We start from the raw sequence: 24,939 nt of genomic DNA, 5'->3' as shown, positions 1-24,939 counted from the left end.
CTTTTTCATTTAATTTAAATATTAAATATTTTACTCTTAAAAGTTAAAAAATATTTACATTATTAAATACTGGCTTACTATAAACAAAAAAATATCTGAAAACCTAATATAAACTATACTATACTATAGTTACTATAGTATTATTATAATATATATTTATCTTCCTATTTAATTATTGCTTGGTATATGAGTATTTCGGAATTATTGGTACTTATTATTATAGACGACGACAGTAGGCAAGAATATTATTTTTCCAGGGAGAAAATGTACGTTTTTTTCGAAGTCGAAACGAATTTTCTACAAGTTACCAATAATTTCGTATAATATTATACCTTACATGTAATGCGCTTGTGAGTTTATTACGTTCAAACTGATATATTAAAATATATAAATATATATGTATTATGTATATGTACATAGATCTACAAATCACCATGACGCGATACCTTATATGTGTTTTTTTCGTATCGAACGCATCTCATTGAAATCTTGGCAACACATTTATAAAAATAAACTGTCCAAATACAGGGTGGCTTTTTCAACTACGATATTTTGCACCCCATTTTCCTTTCGTACCATGTCTAGATTATTCATTTATTCAATTTTGGATTTTTTTGATGTATCGAAATCCAAATTATTATAGAATTTACTTATATTTTTATGGTATTTATGGACACTCTCATGATAATACTGTCGTATCACCTATATAAAGTGACAACCTTGAATCTGCAGTATACGACACTACAGATTTTTACTTTTCGAATAAGAACCTCTTTTTTTATTCCGATGATTTTTCTGATCATTTAATAAACTATCAAACAGTCTCAAAATTCGAATAATATTGTTAAGGATAATAATTATTAGTATAGATCACGGTTTAAGATATCTTAAATCGTGGTATAGATATCCCAACCTAACCTAACCTATATCGTATTGAGATTGTCAGTTAAATATACATTTTAGTACCTATATAATTATTATTACTTAATAATTAATAACTATTATAACATCTATTGTAGGTATATTAAATGTATTTAAATATTCAATAAACGATAAATAAGAAATATATATCCTTAAACCCTATTAGCATACTGCATATTCAATTTAGGTATTTTACTATTATATCATTATAATGTATATAGTAGAATAATTAATAACTCAGAAACTAATAACTTATTTGAATTTAAATTTAAATACGTAAATTTATATTATTATAATTAAACCATATGAGTTTGATGAAATTCTAAATAAAATATTGAGGTTCACATTTAAAAAACAAAAGTTTTCATCGCCACTTAAATATTCGAAAAATTAGAATTAGAATAAAATGCATACTTATGTATATAGGTACTATATTATAATATAGAGTAAGTGCTTGGTTAAAAAATCACACTGTATAATGTGCATAAATCTTTACCAATGATAGGTATTAGATGTTTCAAAAAAACGTAAGCAATTGCAATGAGTGCACCTGACGCGGTATTTGATTTATATTGTAACGATAAAACCGATATTTATACATATAGATGTGTGTACGTGTGTACCTTGCCTAGTATTACAATACTATAAATATGCGTCATATTTTATTCATTTTCGGCTACGTATAAGCGTTTATATAACTGTATATACCTACGTATAAATAACAGCAGAACGACTTGGGTGACGTACGAATATATGAATACGCAAATCGGTCGACAATTATATATACGTATTATATGAATCCGGAGTATAATACACAAATATATGCAATACACGTATTATAAATTATAATAATATACACATTATATATTTATATATTATCATCGATTGACATAGATAATAAAACCGTTTAAGGCGCGCGAGTGCAGAGTTGACGTGTTAATGTGTTATAGGTAGATACGATATAGACGTCGTGCAGCCACCGGAAAACAGCGCGCTCTGGTAGTTAATAGCTTAAATTGTTACAGGATACAAATATTTGAATAAAATAGGTATTACGAAGAAAAACTAGCATTTATGCATAATTATTTATCCATACTTTACATTAATTTACTTCACTATCAATAAATCTTATCTTTTTATATCAATATAATCAGTCGATGGGCACTTGCAAGTTGCAACTGCTATAAATACATAAAATAATATACTAGTCACTAGATATTAGTAGATAGTAGATACCTACCTACCAAAATTCTAAACTCAAATTTTAGAATTCACAACTTTCATTTTATTTTCAAGTACCCATTTTTGTTTCGTAATGACTGAAAATAAAAATTCTCATCAAATTTGTTGTGTGGTTAACTGCAATAATACATATAAGAATACTAATAATACTATATTTTACAACTTTCCTAATCGATCGTACCAAAAGGATTTGAAGTTTAAATGGATAAAGGCTGTTAACAGACTTGAGTAATTACCTATTTTTAGTTAGTTAAATTACATTCTAGTTAATAGTAAAAGCATAGTTAAATAACTTATTTTAAATATTTAAAAATTATATTTCCTTAAAATTCTTAGTAACAAAAATATAATATACCTCGAAAGAGGTAGGTACCTAATACTAACAAATTGATTTTAATTTGCCACTTTTTAATAGCTCTTTACTATGGAATGTTATAAGCATTTTAATGTAATACATTTACTTTAATTTACTTATTAGTTATTATTTTAAGATTTTATTAAATTTAGTGACAATGGGAAATTGTGGTTGCCTAATCCTCGCAGTGTGATATGTAGTAAGCATTTTGTTGGAAACAAGCGTTCAAATGATCCTAGAAGTCCTTCTTATGTACCTTCACTATTCCCTAAAGTGTACAAGAAGAAACTAACTGATTCAAACCAAGCGGATGAAAGGTACAAACGGACTTTAAGCAGAAAGATTCGAACTACAACTATAACAGAAAAAATAGAAACTGATACTGAAAATTGTTTTTTGGTAGAAAAGAACTGTGCTTCACAGTTTGCAAGTGTTGGCACTCAAGTGGGTTTTGACAACTGTGGCAATAACAACTTTATTTTTTCTTGTATTCATGAAGGTAATAGCGCTTCCACACAAGCTTGTATTCCATTTTCATTTTTAAACCATTTGAATAATGGAAGTAAGCCAACACCTTCTGACAAAACTTGTGGTGTAGACCACAGAAAAAGTTTATCTTGCTTGTCATGTGAAGCATTTCACGGTTTTGAATCCATTAAAAATGAAAAATCTCTTAAAGACATTACTGGCACTTCATTTTCAGTTTTTAATATTTTGCTCAAGTTGATGCCTGATGTCAATCGTTTGGTGGTCTCTAATGAAAATGCTTTATTAATATTTTTAATGAAATTGAAATTAGGTTTAACTTATTCCTCTTTGGCTGTATTTTTTGGAGTACACCGAACAACAATATCTAGAATATTTACTGATACCCTTCTTACATTAAGCGTAAAAACAAAAAATTTAATATTCTGGCCTAATAAGAGAACTATTTCAGCTTTGCTTCCTGAAGCATTTAAGAAAAACTATCCAAACTGTAGATGCATAATTGATTGCACAGAGTTAAAAGTAGAACAACCTAATACTGTAGAACAGAGAGTTTACATGTATTCAAGGTACAAAGGGTCTTATACTGTTAAATTTTTAGTAGCCATAACACCTAATGGTATGATTAGTTTTGTGTCAAAATGTTATGGTGGTCGGTCTAGTGACTCATTTATAACCAATGATAGTGGATTTTTAGCTCTTTTAGAATCTGGTGATGAAGTTCTTGCCGACAAAGGATTCCCAGGAATAAAAACCACAGATGAAAATGTTGTTATTGTAATGCCTCCATTTTTACACAATGGTAGGTTTTCAGAAGATGAAATTCTAGAAACCTATAATATAGCAAGTGTAAGAATACACATAGAACGGTTGTTTGCTAGGTTGAAGACGTTTGGCATACTTAATAAATTAACAATCGATTACTTACCATTTATTGATAACATTGTTCATATGTGCTGTGTTTTGACAAACATGCAAGCACCTATTATTAAGCAATAATTTGTTAAATCATTTTATACATTTATAGTTGCATATAGGTAGTAATGAAGATATTACTACGTAGTATATTTAGATTTAAGATGATAAATAAGTTACTTACGTATTTCACTAAAACTTTTAAAACATTTTTGTTCTACTTACTTATAATATTTTAACTTGTATGTTATTTATTGACACATATATATTTGTTATATAATATTGTATAATATTTTATATCTAGTTAGATACAACAAATTGGTAAATAAAATGAATAATAAAAATTTTCAAATTTTGGTATTGTATCTGTTAAAAATTGTTCATCCTTTTTAATCAACAATAATTCTGGTTTTATATTGTTGTAAATAAAAAAATCACATTCATCTAACCCTGTAGTGAACATTAATATCTGGCATTGTGTGTAGTATATATGACTTTTTTTCAGACTAACTTTTCCATCAATCATTTTTAAATAGCTTAAATTAGGTATATTAGTAATAGGATCAATAATGTCTTTATCTTTAAATGAAATTGGACACTTAATTTCTAGAACTTTTTGTGGTGTACCATCAACTATTACTATACCATCTGGTGTAGCGCAAATCCATGGTTTCTTTATATGAATGACTAGTCCACATTTTATTACCAATAAGTTAACCATCTTGGAATAGACTTCAAAAGCTATATTTTCAGTTTTAAGTCCATAAGTTACATTTACTGCAGCTTTTCCTGTTAATTGTTTGTTATTATATAAACTTTTTGCTAGAGCCAGTTTTTTTTCATCTGTCGAGGTTTTTGAAGTCTTGATTTTATGAGCTTTATTACTTGCTGAAATCCTACATTTTCTATTTTCTAACCAAACATTACTAGATTGTTCTAGAGTCTTATTAAAAATATATTTTATATCTTCTTCAGAAACATGAATGTAATTAAAAAAAAATTCTGATGATTTGAAGTCTAAAGGAAAGTTACACTCTTCAAGTTTTAAAAAACAATTATTTTTAAATAATTTTTGATTGCATATGATAACATTTAACTCATTTAAGTATGAATTATAAAAATCAAAATGAATTGATTCTTCAACGTGGTTAATGATGATTTGCATTGTATCTTCACATACTCTTTCTACTTGTGTTTGTGTTTCAATTTTCAAATTATAACTCAATGGACAAGACAATGACAACAGATTGGAACTTTCAATGAAATAATTTTTAGCAACAGGAGCTACATCTAAACGAGGTTTTTTTGGATGAAATAACTCTGAAATTCGTTTGCCTTTTTTATATTTTTCCTCACCAGCTTTAGACGGCTTGCCCCATGTCTGAGGTAAATCAGTTTTTGATGACGACTCTTCATTGTTAATATAGTAGTAAACAGCACCAATATGTTTACATTTTTCACCAGCCCCAGCAGCACATTCACAGTTTGCAGTCTTGATTACCCTTGAACTATCAAGCTAATAAAATAGGCAAAGTAAACATTTGTTGATTACAGTCTAGTAAATTAAAAATACAAATATTAGTACCTAACTAGGTACTTGTCTTAATTATAATTAATACATTTTTAATATTTTTAACTGATGTATTTAAAATTGGTAGGTATGTTTATTTTGTTTATATTTCATATTATGAGTTTATTATAAAGTAAAAATGTAAAACTAAGTGAAATATTAATAATATACTAATATTTTTAAAATATATAGTATTACTTATTATTTCCTAAGTAACATGCAGAACATTATTAATAAAAAACTATGAATGTAAAAAAAAATTATTGTTGAACTTACTTCAATCTTTACTCTGTAAGGTGGAGAAGTAACAGAAGCTTGTCTAATAACTTGACCACTTATAAAACATGGACCCATTACAGTTTTGATTTCTTGGACATTTATGACATGTCCACTTTTAAGTAAATTTAATGACTTATCTTTATTATATGTTTTATTAGAGAAAATAGTTTGAAAACCATAATGTAATATTAAATCACTCATTGTTTTTTTTAGTCTTAAAAAAAATAACTATTCAAAACTATTAGTTGTTTTATACTTTCTACTATAAGTCAGTTAGTATAATATGCAGATTGCAGACATGCAGTATAGCTAGATAGGCAGTATAGCTGATAACAACTTTATGCATTGTTTTCAATGTATTGATTGAACATATTACATTAATAGTGTTACAATATTTCAAATACGAATATCGAATAACAAATATTTTTTCTTAAAATACCATTGAAACGTGCGTAGTAATATCCTGTAAGTACTTCATAAATAGTCAACCCGGAGCGCTAGCTGTACTCCTGCACGGCGTCTATAGGTACCTAAACCAATGGGGTGTGTATATCTGTTATATAAATACAAAATATTATATTATTATTGTAACGATATTAAAGTATAGAGCAGTAAAACAAATGATCGGTCGAAAGAGATAGAAAGACAGAGAGAGAGAGAGAGAGAGATTCATAAGTATCCAATATCCATATAATTGTCCATAGCAACAAGCGCAGTTTATTAATTTGAGAAAATCGCCTAGAAAGAATAATAATATTTTTATGGTTGTAGTAAGTATTGAGTTAGATAATAAATTGTTTTTATGTATAAAACCGTTCACGATCGTGTCGAAATGTTGAAATTAAAAATAAAATGTCATAGTAACGTCGTTGATAAACAATAATGTCAATATACAGGTCTGCAGATTAACCAAATAGTATCTAAACATTCTAAACTGTCGTCATAATTTATCAATCATTTTTATTTATTATATTATAATTGGTACATAATTACTGCACGTTTTATTGTTAAGTTTGATTTTTTTTTTTTAAATAAATTTTCCAATAGGTAGCTAATAACTTAATCTTACCCACAGAATGGTTCAATAATTTCAGATTTAAACGCTTATAGGTAAACATTTAGCAGTAGGTATAGGTATGTAAACTAGGTAGATAAATATTTTTTCTACGCCTACGCTTCACCAAATTCCTGAATTTACCATATTATTATATTTTCCGTGCAACAGCTGCAGTTATGCACATTTTTTACTCAAAATTTCCATCAGAATAATACGCACAGTGAGTGATGTACCTATGTCTTACCTATATATTTAAATTGGCTCATTTAATAAAACAGTATTTTATAATGTATACAATTCGGGGACAATTTCCACGCAAAAAATATCAATATATCGATGGTTTTTACCAAATATTTAAATAATATATAAATAGCTGAAGGTGGTATTTGTTTAATAAAAATAAATATTTATTTTTGCGAACAAATGACCTTTTGATCGTCGTGATTTTTATTGTATTCAGTATCTTGTATACGGACGGAAATGTAAATCATGCACTAGGTATTATCAAGTTAATTAATATAAAGCTTAATAACTCAAAAAATTACGCGTTTGAATTTCTTTAACTACATTTTACATTAACATTTTAGAAAGATCATCAGTAAAAGTTATAGTGGTAGGTATTCATTTGTAAAAAAATTAATTTGCATTAATATAAATTACAATACATTAATGACTTAAATAGGGGAATATTTGTGTGTTCAAACAACCACCCCCGAAATTTTAATGGATTTTGAAAAATATTAGTACTTATAACTACCTAGTGAAATACACTTATGCATTTTAAATACGTCCTAGTAAAAATATTAAATCCCCCCCTAGAAAAAATGTCTAACCTGAATACATTCCTTAAGAGGACGTGGTACCCGCATGTGTAATATTTTATACATTACTCATGTCATAACTCACTTGAAAATTGAAATATCGTAAAAAACCAACGAGAGAACACGGATAATCACGAATTGTCTTACCTAAAAGTTTTATAATAGGTAAATTCACTCTAATATCATACACTTATGAACACACTATTGAAACCATCGAACGATAATTTGCTATGTCGTACGATGGAGACAAGATATGGCGGGTACCACACTACCACGTCCTCTGAACAGTCCTCGCCGCACGGACATTTGCTATCTCCGTCTTACAAGTGCGTAAAATGACAAATTTACGCTCAGCAGATAACGTTTAGCTCCATTAGTTTAAAAATAAGAGTGAATTGACCTATTATGAAACAGATATCATAGATAAGATATAGTTTTAATATGGTTCGTATGTTGGTTTTTTACGATTATACAGTTTTTAAGTGAGTTATGAGCATTTTTAATTTACGCTATATTATATACGCATAACTTGCTAAAAATTTAAGTATCGTAAAAAACCAACATTCAAACACAGATATCGTTCTTGCCATCAAGTTTCATAATATGTCGATTCACTCTAATTTTTAAACTAACGAAGCTAAACGTTACCTATCTCTTGAGCGTAAATTTGCTATGTTATACTCACTTGTATGACGAGATAACAATTAATGTTCGTGTAGCGTCCTCTTAAGGCTTAAATGTTATAAAAATCTAAATATTAATTATAAATATGGTCATCAAATGTATGCTAAACATTTCTAAAAACCAGAATTTAAAATTTAAATAAATGCATAGGTGATTAGTGATTACTGATTAAACTAAAATTAGACAATTAGACATAGACAATGCGGTATACCAAATTATATAATAGTATAATATAATATTATATAGTAAGGTATAGGTCAAATTAGTTGTTGAAAAAATAATGCTCCTTTAATAAGGATATAATATAATAGTCAGTAACAATTCATAATGTTTCGTAACTAGGCTAACCATAATGGTTTTTGTAGGTAATAATTTAAAATGTATTTATATTTTATAATATATCTATTGTAGGCTAATTTAAATTTCGAATATTTGCATGCTAGCTTGTGAACTTTAAACTTTATAGGCCCTAAAATAAAGATTGTAAACTAGCCCCATATAATATTTAGGCTATATCGTGACTTATGACTAGTTATTTAAGACCTTTTCATTCACAAGTCATGACAAATGACAATATACCTATTTGTTGTTCGAAAACAGTTGTTCGGCAACCGATGTGGTGGAATGACTTCGCGAAGTCGAATATAACTGAAGTCGCCTTCTCCCTTGGTTTATCGATGATTCTTTCATAACCATTTTTTCTCACAGATATATAATTGTCAGAAAAACATTGTAAAATTTGAAATACACGTAGACATGACAGTCCACTAATGTTAAAAATGTTAAATGATTGGCGAGTGATAAATTCGAATACCAATAAAATTATACCTACTCAGGAACCGAGATTGGCTTTTAAGTTATGTCTGTGATTAAGGCCGCTTGCAGAAATTTTTTTTGGGCAGGAGCAGCGAAAAAATAATACATATACCATAAATTCTGTTTTTTATATCATATCGTAAAAAAATTTAGGGGCACCTTATCAGTTATCAGTCCTCCTTATCGCCATTAGGCTCAATATTGATTCAATGACTGCCGTATAAAATGCAAATAAATGCAATAAAATGCTACAAAAATTAGGTATTATCTAAATGAGTGCAGGGGGGCCTTGTCTGTGATCGAATTAACGGTAAACACTAAACAGTACATAGTTGTATTTATATAAGTAGGTAGTTCTTATATACAATGTAACAGAAAGAACTAACCAAAAAAAAAAAAAAAAATGTATGCTACTTAAACTACTGACAAAAATTGATAAAATATAGGATTAGTAAATAGTTTTAGAAATATACTCATGTTAGCAAATTTCCAAAAATAATATTTTTTAAAAAGTTATAGCGTTCCAAATTAATTTAATCAAAAAAAATACTGATATTTAAAAAAATTCTAAAAAATAAACTATTTGATTTAGATAAATTTTTTACCATCCAAATAGTTCTTGTAATCAGATTTACAAATTGGCTATTTTGAATTTATTCAAAAAAATTTAAATCAAATTTAAAATTTTTCATTTCCGGTACCTATTAAAAAAAAAAATAATTTTTTTTTCTATTACACATGTAGCGCAAGTGGCTATAAATTATAAATCAAAAAAAAAAAATTTTAAATATTGATTATAACAAAAGTTATTCCAAAAGTCAGTTCTATCTGTTACACCTTGTATAAGTATAATATATGGGACATGCAGGTCCCGTGGCTAAGTAAAAAAATATAAGTTTATAGCATAGGCGCAAATTGGGGGGGATTGGGGGTGCTAAGCCCCCCAAAAACCCAGGACATACAATTTTAATATGCTATATTGCAATAGTCTGCTTGTCTTTAATATATTCAGCCCCCCTAAGCCAAAAGTTGAAATTGGGCCTATGGTGTATAGTATATCGAAGCAGGAGTTACCTTTTAAACTGTATAAAATACAAGTAAATTTGTTATACGACATATTTTTTATTGCATTAATTAACTCCTACAGTAAACTCCAAAACACCAGAAATATTGTGTAGAACGTGCTTTTGTAAAAATCATTAAAATCGTACGTTTAGAAATAAAGTTATAAATGAAAAAGTGGGAACTTTTTAATGGATATTTATATTAAATTCAGAATCACGGTATCAGCGTTGCCAATGTTTGTTATCTAGTCATCGGGGAAAATATGACAAAATTACCGTACTATAAACAATATTTCCGTTCTTATAGATTATTAAGTAAATACTCAATATATACTCAGTATTTACACAAACAATTTGTTGTCCGTACTTTATAAAATATATTATATTGTATATAATATACAGATAAAAATATAGATACATTATCATTATTTGCATTGATGATAAAAATTAGTGATATCACAACAAAAAACTTTCGTAAGCTACGTGTAAAAATGGCTAAGCAAAAAAATATAAGATCTTTAAGGACTATAAAGATGTGATATCATGAATAAATTCTAAGTATATTGAATTTAAGTAAAATTATTTTGTTTCAATAATTTATTTACTTGGCGAGGAATTTTGTAGAATAGTTTATAAATAATAATAATATTATTTTTTAAATAATAATAAGTTATATTTTAATAGTCCTTCGCCATTTAATTATTTTGTTCATCACACTTTGTTTCTTTTGAAACAATTCCTTGCCAAGTAAATAAATTATTGAAACAAAATAAGTTTACTTAAATTCAATATACTTGGCATTTATTCATGATATCAAATCTTTGTAGTGCTTAAAGATCTTATATTTTTTTTACTTAGCCATTTTTACACGTAGTTTACGAAGGGTTTTTGTTGTGATAAGTATGGGACATGCAGGCCCCATGGGTCATACAAATATATTAATATATTACATGACGTGTGCATTGTAAATAAGTATAAAATATAAATTGCATTAATAGGTAGGTATTTATTATATAATTTAATTTATTTATGATTTTAACCGAAATGTAGAGCATGTATTAATAATACTGCAGATTATTGATCTATACATTATAGGTATTAGTACCTACATCCGACATGCAAGCGAGGGAAACGTAATAGAATACCTAATGAAAAAAAAAAATTATGTAGGATAAAAATCACATTTTTAAAAATACAAATAAACCATGAATTTTTAGGTACCATCGTTAGCCACCGTTTCGCAGGGACTTGTTTTCGAATCGACGCACCTACTATAAATAGGGGTAAGACGTTAATATTATATCATGGATATGGCAGAAATAATTATAATTATAATTACCGTGAATTGCGTTTTATAATATTATACTTTGTGATAATATATTGATATATTATACTCACGTACGCATGGGTATACCGGATATATAATCGCTACCTATTGGCTATTACGTAATAATAATATTTATGCACTTGTCCGTTAATCATTTGTTAATTTATTGTTATATATATATAGTTACTTATATTGTTATTATGCTTATATAGTTAAGCTATTAAAGTATCAATTAATATTATATGTATTTATGTGCCTATATGCGTACCTATATTGACACAGAAGATATGCTATGCGTAGTATTAGCGGTATTGGCTTTTGGTTTTGTACTTACAACTTAGGTAATGTTATACCTATACTCTATAGCCTATACCAGTGGGTCTCAAAATGTGCTCCGCGAGAGTAATCTATGGGGTCCTGTGAATACATCTATGATCTACATATAGCCAAATTCAATATTGCATTGTAATGGTCGTAATGATTTTTTTAGCAACCTAACTCCTAAGAGGTCCGAGAACAAACAATTTTAAGAACCACTGTAATATAGGGTACTTATAACCTATATAGGACATAGATTGTTATTTGTATTTTGTAGGTATAGCAAGTGCAACGTGTCATAGGTATTTGGTTTTTATATGGACTTTGAAGGTTTGTTGTTTGACTTGTAATTTTCTACCCAGTAAACCGTTTTATAGTTGTTTTGTGTACGCATTGTATAATACACTTATACAGTATATTATCATAATAATATGTGTATTGCAATTTTTTCTCTCCGATCAAAAATAGCTATTTAAATCACGTGTTTACTGTCTATAAAGATTTCAAATAGATAACCTACCTATTGTTCGTACAATGAAACGACTAGTTACTAGTAAACAAACAATAACAACTTAAATTTAAAACTATTTAAGTACTTTTTCGATACCAATAAAAGTAAATATATAAGTACTTAACAACTAAACAACACGGTCATTACCGCACAAATTTAATATTAGTCTACTACTCAAGTACCTACTCAACTAGTCAACTATAGTCCAACCGCAAATAAAATTGAAACTTGGTAATTGATAACAATAATTGAATTATAATATTATGAATAACATCGACCTATTCATGTTACTTTGCAAACACAACTTGCCAATATTATAAAGCTATGATTTTGAACTTAAAAGCTAAATTAAAAATACCGTTATGGATTAATTAGATTTACAATTTTATATCAGTATTAACTAATCTATATCTGTTAATTTAATTATAAGCATCTTATAAATGTTTTCAAATTCGGGAAGAAACAATAACTCTTAGAACTCATTAAAAGACATATTGTATATAGGTACCTACTACCTACTACCTACATATTATTATTATATATTATAGTATTTATTTTATTATTATCTGCAAATATTCAATAGCGATGGAACTTTTAGATTAGATACAGGTAAACAGGTTATAACTTATAAATGTTACCATTGAGTATAGATAGTACTCTCTATATCTATACTCGATCCTGTTACTTATAAATGTTAATTAAAAAAATAATTTAATTAAAATTTCTGCAAATTTTAGTTTTTTGGTAAATACAATAAAACATCTGAAAATTAGTGAAAACCCTTGTCAGAAAGTTTATGCATTGTTGAAGAAGCCCAAAATAAATTAGATAAAGCACATGAATACATAGGAAATTAAGTTAAAGAAAAATGTGTATAATAATTATACATATTATGTCATAGAGAATTGTACAGATAGTTGGAGGAATATGTATAGTAAAATTTGAAAAAGAAGCTGTGTTTTTGGTTAGATGTGTAGGGACTCTGAAGCTAACTCCACATATTAAGTTTGGAGATATTAACGATTCGCCGAGAGTTGGCGATGAACGAGACTGATAAACCAAGTACTTGACTGATTGGTAGGTACATAGTCATGTGGAGGGTATCTGGGTATGGAAGACTAGACTGCTATAGAGTACCTATAACCCTAAAGAGAAAACAGGTGAAGGTTTTTTAATATTCAAATATTTTGAATTGCAGAAGGCTAACCTTACAAAAAACCCAATCATTTTCAGCGCCTTACAGGAAGTCTCTCAAATGTGCAAACCTGCAGGACTAAAATTTCCTGAAAAACGAAACCCAAGATCAAAAACAGAAACCTCAGCGCGGGTAACAGTAGTACGAACGTCCATATGAATAATTTAAGCAAAATTACTAATTAGGGTGATGAAGGTGGCGAGAAAAGGATATAACTTTGCATTTATCAATGTTATCAACATTAAGCTGTGAGTTTAGATTTTCTCCACAAACAACTAGACAGCGGTCTGTCATCTAGGAATAGTTCAGTCAAAGCGAAAACTAGTAAAAAAAAATTAATTTATTTTATTATAGTTAATATGATGTCAGCGCAATATTTTTATTTTCTCAGATCCACCCGCAACATATCAAGTTTACGTTTAGCAGAACCAACCCAGTGTTAATACTTTTAATATTAGAGTGAATTAATTAATTTATTATTATCAAACTTTAAGTTAAGGACATCATCTGTGTCTCTTAGTTGACTATTTTAATATGTATGTTAGTTATGAGCGTGTAAATTATTACAATTATTGTACTATATTACATTGTAAGTTGTATAAAAATTAAAATATCTTAAAAAAGCCAATTTAGGGAGACAGGTTATGTTCGTAGCTTAAAGTTTGATAATAGTTGAATTCTCCTAAAATTAAAAATAGCAACAGAGTTGGTTCTACTAAACATAAATTTGCTATGTTGCGTGTGAGTCGAAAGAGAAAACCAATGTGCTGACTGCTGACATCCTCTCAATAGAAATATTAATTATACTTTATCAAATAGGTAGGTTAAATAGGAACAATTTTATTATTCAGATAATAATAAATAACATAATATGGCAATTCACTATTATTAATGTATAATGACATTATATTTTATCGGCCCATATTATTATAGTTAGATAGGCGATAGCTGATAGGTATTGACAAATTAAATGTATTTAGTATGCTTATCGAAGTTTGTGAATTTTTAATTACCTATAGAGCCTTTTACATTTTAATCATTGATGAATCGTTATTGTTTCTAGTGTTTTCCCCAACACTGCCTGAATGACTGCAAATAGTATCAAATGAAAATAAAATATTAATATTAAATATTATAGGATTGATATGCGGTATGCCTACTGGCCACTATAATATATTATAGAATCTTTAAACAACTTTAAACGGAGTGCGGCGTATATTTCGCGCGCTAAAGGTGCTTGTGTTAGTACTTGCATGGTATTCACGAAGGTGAACCACAAATAATATTTTTTTTTTTTTGCTACAGCCAATTAAATATAATATTACCTAATGCTGGTACAGTTATATACTTATATATAAAAAGCCGCTTTCGCGACGTTCCAGTACCAACTACCAAGTTTATCGTATGAAATCGTATACAATCTTATACCTACCTATATCGTATATCGTACAGTGGCAGTCCAACGGGTGGGGAAGAGGAATAGACCCCCCTATGATTTTTTTTCCAATATTTATAATTATAATAACTTAGATATATGTATAATGTAATAATGTATAAAAAGGTAACCATAAATTATATAATATTTAATAATCAAATAGTATAATATGTTAAAGAACCATAGTCCCCCCCATCAAAAAATAATTTTGGCCGCCACTGATATCGTACCATACTATTATATAATTCTATATAGTACAGAATCTATACTCAAACACTGAAAAACGAATATTATAATATTGTAGATATTGTACTTCATACTCTGCAGTTAAATAAATTGTTGTAATGCAATATAAAACATACCTGAGTTAAGAGCTCAGTAATTTCTAAAGTAGGTAGGTAGGTGAGGTACTTAATGAAAAAATGCATAAATAAATAAGTTTTTACTTTGAGATTTCAGTAATACATAAATCACTATAGTGTTATGAACTGAGCAATAAGCAACATAAAATTGGTCTGTATTAATACCACGATGATTCAGGTGCATATTTTGTATTTACTAGTTCGAATAATATTCCTTATTAGGGATTTTAGCCAAAATTTCTGAAGGGTAGTACGCATTACTGTACTAACTACTAGTCTAGAATCATTGATACTTCTAAAATGTAACCACTGGCCATTGCTCTTGTAATTGTTTTTTGTAAAATTAATTCTCGGGACAGCTCTACGCGAAATGAGAATGCTTAGGTACTAAGTAAATGTAGTAATGTACCAACAATATAATGTTATAACTGACGCCCGATCATAATCAAATAATTGGTACATATTTTCTCAGGTTAGGTATCCGGAATTTCATCAATTTTGTACGATACATTTATTTTTTGGTACTTATGTCTTCCACTGAAACCATTATACATTTTATAAATAAAAATATATATTTATTTATATATATTAGATACCTACCTAATGCAAAAATATTATTTTTTACTTTTTATTCAATTGAAAATTATTTAGCGAAAGAGTTTTTAAGATAGTTTAAGATGTGAATAATAGTGAATATTATTTAAGACTTAAGTAGTTAGGTACTAAATATTTCATAAATATATACCTATCGATACCTAAGGACATTTGAAATTTAAAAAAAATGATCTCTTACATCGTTGAAAATGTCGAAATCCGAAACCATCATTATAAAGAGTATAAAATATAAATATCATCTATTCCGCAGCGTTTTTCAACCTATGGTACGCGGGAATATATGAGAAGGTTACACGATAAAAAAGCGAAATGGCGGAAAGTGAAATTTGGTAACGTATTATTAAACCTATTTTCTATATATGTATAAAATATATATGACAAATTGATATTTGGGGTAACGTTAAGCAGTGGTGAGAGATCAAGAGGTTGAAGGTTAGTTCTGGTACTCAGGCGACCGTTAGCCTACATCAAAATGCATAATATACCTACAGAATAAATGTAAAAGTTATCTATGTAATCATTTACTGAATACAAATCTCTCACTTTTTCGTTTTTATTATTATTAAAATATGTTAATGTACCTATTCGTATTTGCACGAACAATATTTATGTGGGTAATTTGCGTTATTTTTTAAATAAATGATTTTTGAATATTATAGGTAGGTAGGTGTATAGGTATAGATTACCTACGTATAAAATGTGTATATATAATTATAGGCCATGTAATAGGTAGTTTAATACGCACAACGCACGGTATTATAGACATTTATACAAAAAGTATAATAGTCGTAAGTAAAATACGAAAAAAAAACCGTATTTTTACATCACTGGCGACAAGTAGGTAGATCGCTGGGCGCTGGCCTTTCTTCTATACTAAATTGGGAGGCGGAGTTATACTGTTCAAGAATACAATATTGTAATCACGGAAAAAAATAATACGAATTGCGCACTGAATACTGATGATAATAATGAAAATAATAATATACCTAATATAATATAGTAGGTACCTATGTAGACATGTTGTTATAATTGGGCATATGAATACAGGCACAATTATCCACACGACAACTTATAAAAGCCTGCGAAATTCACGGTTGCAATGTACCTATATTCAGATCTGAAAATTTGTATTTCATTTATCTACACGTTGATAAATAATACTTAGGTACCTACCTACCTGTTACCTAATATTTTTTAAAGAGAATAAAATATAATTGATATACAGGTATTAGGTATATATTAACCAGCTTACCTCAAAGTTAAACAGCCGTAATATAGGTACTTCACTTATGCTGGAGTTATTGGAAAGTATACCTCATACTATAGGTAGGTACTTTGATACAATACAAACGGTCGAAGTTTAGTTCAAGTTTGCATAATAATGCATTAAAACTTTTGAGGGTATAATAGACTTCTGGAAATAATAAAAACAATTATTTAATTTCCAGTAGATCAGATAACATGGTCGAAAACCCAACTTGTAAAGACTTTTGGAGATTAGGCAACCAAAAAGTGTGAGTCACCACTATAGAACACGATTAGTTTTTATTTTTATAATAGTAGGCATCTAGTTGCTTACTATATTATATATATTATATATTTATTATTCACATATTCACTTTTAAATTATAAGTGATGTTTACCAATAATGAAGAAAATTAGAAAAACGAAATATTTTAACTTAAATACTATTATTTTAGTACTAAAAATATAATAAAATTAAGTATACTATACTACACTATACTCTGTCCAGCAAGATAACACGTCAATTCTGCGCATCTCCAGGCGACACATCGCCGTTGAGACCAGTTCCACTACTTATGGCAGGAGCCAGGGTGTCGTGTGGTGATGTGCAGAGCAAATTTTCGTCAGGCCGCGTGTTTTCTTGTTAGACTGAGTATATATATACGTAGGTAGATGAGAAATTATAATCAATGATGGTTGGGCATTTGGGGATGTCAAATTTCTGAATTCCCACATGCAATACCTACGCTATACTCATATAATATAATTTAAAGTAATTGGTCAGGCTGAACAAACGTAGTTTTAGTTTTACAAAAAAAAAAAAAACCACAATAGCTTTATCAATATTTAACTATCAGCGTCCGTTGAGAAAACTTCAGAAATGTCGAGACATAAAAACAAAAATTGTCTTTTTGGCGGCCTCTAAACGAATCAACGCGTTTGGCAACTGTTTGCCGTCTGTTAAATCGTTACTACAATATTGTCGTCGTGTCGTATTTTTTGGCAAACGTTTGCCGCCACAGATACGTCACAGTCGAAAAGATGCGCGAGTGGCTGTGTGGTGTCGAAAACCCAATGGAGTTCAAGTTCAACCGTTCACCAGCGAGGGTTTTTCGTCTCTTCCCTACATCACACCCACGTCAACGCATGTGATTTTTTTAAAATTTTTTTCAATATAAAATATCAAATAAGTACTACGGGGTTTTCGAGTTTTATGTTTCGCCCAATGTTCCAGAGCCGCTTCAGTTGTGTGGATGGTTGACGGCCGAGGGGTGCGCCTTGTCCGCATAAAAGAAATAGAACTCTGCCCGCCTTTAGTTATTACGTCATCGACTTAATAATATCATTGTCGTGTTACGCAATAATAGTGTTCAAATATCGATTGGATAGTATTTTTTATGTAACGCTCATATTTTTCGTCAGACAATCGGAGGAATTTATAATTTGACACGATGTAGGTCTCTCGTATTCCACGTGACTGTTGTGACATTTTGAGCATGGTGTTGGGAAGGGTGGATGGCAAGAAAGTAATCACTAAAGGTAACTGCCACGTGAGTTAGGCCGTACAAAACATCTAGTAATATTTACTAACTGTGTATTACCTAGCATGTGCAAAAAGTGTATGTAAGGGTAACCTTAGTTTCAATAATCAATTTACATAATGCATTCAAGTATTTCTATGTATATATATATATATATATATTTGTTTATATTTTGGAAACAAATTGCTACACGTTCGCAAAAATACTTAAAATTCCAAAAAAAAAAAAAAAAATCCAATGCACAATAATAGTCGGGAGGAAATGTATGCGCATCGATAATTTATTACAATAAGTTATTTTATTATACAAGTATAATCAAAATTGAATTATCTAATATTTAATATATAATCATAACTGGTATGCCATTTTGGTATGTTAGTAAACGCATTGCACTTTCAAAGTATGATTATAGACAGGATCAACTACTTCATCATTTTTGGAACTAATCGCAAGTTTAAAGTTTATATTATTTTGTGATTGAAAGCACTTTTATAATATATTTCATATATAATGGAAATAAACAAAATAGTATCAAAGTATAAAATGAGTTTAGTTGTATGTCGATATCAATTTGATTTTAATATTATTTTTCAGAAGACATTGGTTATGAAAAATGCATTATTTGACAGTAAATGGTTTTATTTTATTACAAAAAAAAAAATTGATGATGATGATGATGATGATGGTGGTTATTATTATAGTAAGTTACTTTAATAATGTAATACTAAACGCCCTATATTTAGGATGTAAAGCAAAAGTTGAAGACATTTTTGGGAAAAGCAAAATAAATTTATTTACGTTTAACAATTTGATTAAATCTTATTTTAAACACGCTAATTATTTTGCACTATACTAGATGAAAGGTTATCAGATCTTTTATCGCAACAGCAATACATATTCAATTGTTAGTGTTCATGGGTTTCTCTAAGTGTTCTTGGTGATTATTATATTTGTGCTATGCATAAAATTGGTTATTAGTTTAAGTTTGGTATGACCGAGATATGGGGGATGTGTTCATTGGATGCAACAAGTAGACTTATGTCCATTCTTCATCTTCAGTTTAGATTTCGGACGGTACTTTTCCAGAAAAGCCAGTTGCTTAGAATTTATAGCTCCTCTTCGTTTCCTAAAGAAATGTTTTATCTTAAAAATCAGCACATTAACAGGTAATATTTTTCTTTTTATATATGGTACGCACTCTCTGATTAATTGAACGGCATCTTCATACTTCAGCCCAAGTTCTATCAATGCTAGAGCAACTAAGACAGGCGCACGACCCAAACCAGCCACACAATGAACAGCAACACAGCTGCCCTCGTCTGTACGAAACTGATTTCGTAATAATTCAAACCATTCTTCTATCAGCTAACAAAACAAAATGTAATAAAAAACGTATCATTTTTTTAATGTGCGAAATAATACTGTATTATTAAGTAAATGAAGTCAATTTGAATTACGGTATTTACCTCATTTGCAGGGGATGTGCCATCATCGTATGCCAAGTCGGTCACCATAATACCTTCTGCTTTCAATTCATCTATTTTGTATGTTGGTTCACAAACACGCACAACATGTTTAACGTTATGCCTCTTTAATTCCTAAAATTACAAAAATAAAAATTTAGTTTGATTCAATTTAATATATCTAAAATATAAATTATTTGTATTACTTACAGCTAAATAGTTGTGAATTATCTGATCATTAGGTCTATCAGTGATTAGAAATCTCATACCCTTATAATCAATCTCGCAGGGTGGTGGTCTTATGTCTTTTTGACGCATTATGGTTTCGTTGCTCATTGAGCCGATTTATAATATATATCAGGAAAATTAAATTATATAAGGATGAACTAATGTTTAGATGATGTCTGTGTCCAAACTGAAAACTGAAGACAAAAAACAGTCAAGTCTTTAGTCATTAATTAACAGCAGCGTTTTTGTTCTTACGACCAACAAATTATACTAAATTATCGAGGAAAACGATTCAACAATAAGGATAGATTAGGATCAATGCTTGTTCAACGAGCAAGCATAATATTCAAATAAAATGATTTAATATGTATTCACATCCAATTTATTGTGTTGTGCCTGGCAATATTCACTGCTGTCTAACGACAAATCCATGAAACCAAAGGCTGCTACAGATTTAACAACCTGTGAACAAAATATATTGACCAGATAAGAATTATAAATCATAGTTTTTGTGTTGACAAGTGCTTATCTTAAGCTATTATTGATATACGTCATGACTCAGAGACTAAATTATAATTACTCTCCATAGGATATATTTTTTTTAATAAATGATTTAAAAAATCGTGTAGATACCTACAATTTATTATATTATTATTTCACTGAGTAGAGACATGGTCATGTTTGATATGGTTTCTAACAATCAATTAGATGCATTGAACATGACAACATCAGACCAAAAACATTTCATTAAGTGGATCACAACTATTAAATTGTAATATTTAACTAGTCTATCCGCTCAAATGTCCTTTGACCAAGTGCCTAGTTAAAACCACTAACCTTTTTTTTTATTAGCTCTATGTACTTACTCTGAACAAATTATAATACACACAATTACAGCTGGATAAATTAAACAGCCATTATTAAGATTCTGTATATATTGCATAGTAAGCAAGTTGTAAAAAAAATAATAATTAAAGCAACTGAAAAATATATTATCTTGTTTATTCATAAGTCTTAACTATAATATTATTTTAATAGTAAATCACTTTGCACGTCAAATATAAACATTACAATTTATGATATTTTAATAATTTATGATTGGGTAATAAAAGTATGCATGAAAATCACATAGTCAGTTTAAACAATCTTATTTATCCATCACAAAATGTTTAGTGAGAAAATACCTACTTTTATTTAAAATCATTCAAATTTAATAGAAATAAAATTATTATTATATAAATTATTAAGTAATAGTTAAAACTTTAAAAGTACTATTTTTTAAATAACTATTTGACTATTATTCAGTAATTATAATTTTAATATTTTCGTGTACAATTATAAAATCACAAAAATATCAATGGGTTACCTTTAGGTACACATTTTTTTTTTTTTTTGTAAAAAATATATAAAATGGTAAAAATATAAAAAGTTTAAAAATACATTGGATTAATATTTTCATAGGTAAAATTGTTGTTTACTGATATAAAAAATCTATTATTTATGAATTAATTAAATCTATAATTCAATGGAATAAAATTAAATAAATATCTGAAGGAAAACATAAAATTTTTATTAATAGGTACTTTTGAATTTGATTACACAATTAATTTAAGTTAAAAATAATCGCCATTTGGTTTTAAAATGGGTTGTTGTTTTCATTTTGTTATGACATACACAATTTAAAATGCCTATGGCTTCCTTAGTGTTATGGCAACAAAACTATTATGACGTAAAGGGCATCATTATTATTTATAAACAGTTTACAAAATGCATACAAATAAATATTAGAGTAACAGTACTGATTTTTTAATAAAATAACACTCCAAATTAGTTTTTTTGTAAATATTATGCAAAATAGTATTTATTACTTACAGATTAAAAATAATTTAACTTTTAGTACCTATCAATAAAATATTCTTAACTAGATAACAATAAGACACTTAATTTGAGGAGTAAAAATACAATTGATACTGAGTATTTTATCTTACTAATCTTACTGACCTTAAACACCAATTCAAATATATTTCTAGATCTATTTAAATACCAAATAAAAATATATGTGTATTACAATAATTATGATACAAAAAAAGTATCTAAGGCTCTATAGTATTAGTCTTATATGAATATTATTTTTTTATAAGTCAATAAAAAGAAATGTGACTTTGCGATTACTGTTAATTTTTTAAAGATGCCTAACCGATGTAAATGCCCAATATTGATAAGGTAGGTAGGTTCTACCTACAAAAATGTGATTTAAGAAATATACGTATCAAATTTATTTTACTTCAGAATTCACTTCAAAAACATCAGACAACCAAAACTAATTACCAACATGATATAGGTATACAACCTACTTTTACTAGTTAGGTACTCTCTATTTTTATTATAACACATCTATGTAAGAAAGTCCATTAGCCACAGTACCTACCTATTAATTATTTTAGTTGTTTTTATTTAATTTAGCTGTATGCCTATAAATCTACACAACTACATGACACTTACCAATGTCTAATCAATTACTATATTATCTGTTATACATTTACAAAGTACCTATTAATTTATCAATGTAATGATAGAGTTCAGAATGAATCAGCTTTCTATTTCTATAGGTACTACTTATAACTATAGTAAGTGCATAAAAAAACTTTTCGTGTGAATATACCTAGTTTCTTTACTTATTTTACAAAAACTATTCCGATATATTGGTAGGTAAGTTTTGGAATCAAAACAATATAAAGGTATAACATATTTTTCATTGACTTTTTGTTTGCCAGCTAGGTACTGGTAATCTCTCATGACTAGTATGCCTACCTATTTTATTAATTTAATTTGTATAGCCCTAGATAGGTGATTTGCTATAATGCAGTATTATACAAGAACTACAAAATAATGAAAGATCTAGTAAAACTGTAAATGTCCTTTTGAAACATCCTATTACTAAGAAAATGAACAATTTCTCATAAATCGACACTGGACATATTACAGAGAAAACAATGAGCAATTGTCAGAAGAATATGTTATCAGTGGAACTCGAGATGGGATTCAGCCTCATGTCGGTCACGTATGATACAAAAATCGTAACAAATAGATATAACAATCGCAGGGTATATATTATATACTTGCCGGAAAAAATTATGGAATATGGTATACGGTAAAATACAATGTTTGTTGATCGGACGTCGATGTACGTGGAATGGCCCCTAGGAAAATTCAAAATTGAACGACGAAAATATTATTGTTACTACAAGTGCAGAAGATTGTGTGCTGGCAGCTATCGCCACCAAGACTGAGACAATAAGACGTGGTCGACGGCCGCCACAACATTTTCAGGCCACTTCGATCCTTCTTAGTCTCTCCCCTCCCCATCAACACGACTCATACCATAACCGTCGTCGTCATCCGACCGCCCCTCAAGATCGTCGACGGCCGTGCGTACCTCTATTTATGGCCAAACGCCATTGCAAGAGCGTTACGCGATCGTGACACGCGTAAAACAACCGACCTGACGCAGATCGCGAACGATTTCTGTCGCCCGTGCAAACATTGTATACTCGTGTCTGTCTGCCTACCTACCTACCTAGTACCTACCTACCTACCTGAAATAACGATCGTAGCCTGTGCTGCGGACGACCTATGCCTACGTCACGTTAATAATATAATAATTTCAAAGCGACCCAGACGATTCGCGCGGTATTCGTGGGTTAGCGGAAAGCCGTGCGCACTTACCTGCAGTGCTCGATGAATGACCATGGAAGTAGACGTCGTTAAATCAACGGAAAAACTGCCAAAAACTGTACACATACCAGTACGAACGAATTTCCCGTTACCAGCCCGGGGTTTTAAATAACATCGCCAAACGAACGGAGCCGAGACTTCGGGAGTGATGACTGCTGCTGCTGCAGTGCTGCTCCGGCTGCGAGGCGGCGGCGGCGGCGTCGACCAGCCCGTTAAGACGACGAGTGGGGACGATGACGAACGTGCTGGCGGGCGAGGTCGGGCAGGGTGTGCGTGTCGTTCGTTGGCGGCGCCCCCCACCTAACGATTTTACGGTCTCCACAGCCGCCGTCGTGCCGCGCTTTGCTGCCGTCTGCCACCGTCACCGTTGCTGACGTCATGACCCAGCACACGGTTATTAACGTGCGGCAAATGGGAATGGCAAATGCGAATGGTAATGATTCGTTCTTTGACGGGCTGTGACGATAATTTAAGGCTATAATAATATTGTTTGACCCTATCAGAATTGAATTTGTATAATAAAAAAAACCACGAAACGTGGGTCTTTTACGGCTGTAGCGTCTGCAAAGCGAACAAAATGTCAAAATCGTCCTTTGTAAGTGGGGGAGAAATGGCCCGAATGGGGAATTGACCGTTTCAAACGAATGAACGATGCAAACCAATATTGTCGTTATAATAATATAAGTAGATAAATATACCAGAGTCTAGAGTACTAGAGTACTAGACACTAAACAGTACTGGAGTAGTGAGTTGA

The 24,939-nt window shown here is 29.4% G+C and overlaps 2 protein-coding genes across 4 annotated transcripts; one reads left to right on the top strand and one right to left on the bottom strand.

Moving 5' to 3' along the window:
• Window positions 1–2,587: 2,587 nt before the first annotated feature.
• On the top strand, window positions 2,588–4,003 carry LOC103311848. Its single transcript, XM_008191617.1, has 2 exons — window positions 2,588–2,594; window positions 2,655–4,003. The coding sequence occupies exons 1-2, from the start codon at window positions 2,588–2,590 to the stop codon at window positions 4,001–4,003; spliced, it is 1,356 nt and encodes a 451-aa protein (XP_008189839.1).
• Window positions 4,004–18,883: 14,880 nt separating this feature from the next.
• Ptp4a1 (protein tyrosine phosphatase type IVA, member 1) lies at window positions 18,884–24,405 on the bottom strand. Of its 3 annotated transcripts, none has more exons than XM_008191563.2 (6): window positions 24,177–24,405; window positions 20,706–20,912; window positions 20,433–20,644; window positions 20,226–20,357; window positions 19,958–20,124; window positions 18,890–19,885 (listed from the first exon to the last, which is right to left on the bottom strand). In XM_008191563.2, exons 3-6 carry the CDS (start codon window positions 20,556–20,558, stop codon window positions 19,774–19,776), a joined length of 537 nt encoding a protein of 178 aa, XP_008189785.1. In that variant the 5' UTR covers window positions 20,559–20,644; window positions 20,706–20,912; window positions 24,177–24,405; the 3' UTR covers window positions 18,890–19,773.
• Between the last annotated feature and the right edge of the window lie 534 nt (window positions 24,406–24,939).

Source organism: Acyrthosiphon pisum, chromosome A2 (genome assembly GCF_005508785.2).
Source record: "Acyrthosiphon pisum isolate AL4f chromosome A2, pea_aphid_22Mar2018_4r6ur, whole genome shotgun sequence".
NCBI lineage: Eukaryota > Metazoa > Arthropoda > Insecta > Hemiptera > Aphididae > Acyrthosiphon > Acyrthosiphon pisum.
This window is presented reverse-complemented; position numbering and strand designations above follow the sequence as displayed.

Excerpts from the sequence above, each read along its gene's own strand:
- Ptp4a1 (XM_008191563.2), bottom strand. The coding sequence starts at position 20,558 with ATGAGCAACGAAACCATAATGCGTCAAAAAGACATAAGACCACCACCC. Across the intron at positions 20,125-20,225 it reads GCACATCCCCTGCAAATGAG|CTGATAGAAGAATGGTTTGA; the intron begins GTAAATACCGTA and ends TTGTTTTGTTAG. Across the intron at positions 19,886-19,957 it reads GCCGTTCAATTAATCAGAGA|GAAACGAAGAGGAGCTATAA; the intron begins GTGCGTACCATA and ends ACATTTCTTTAG.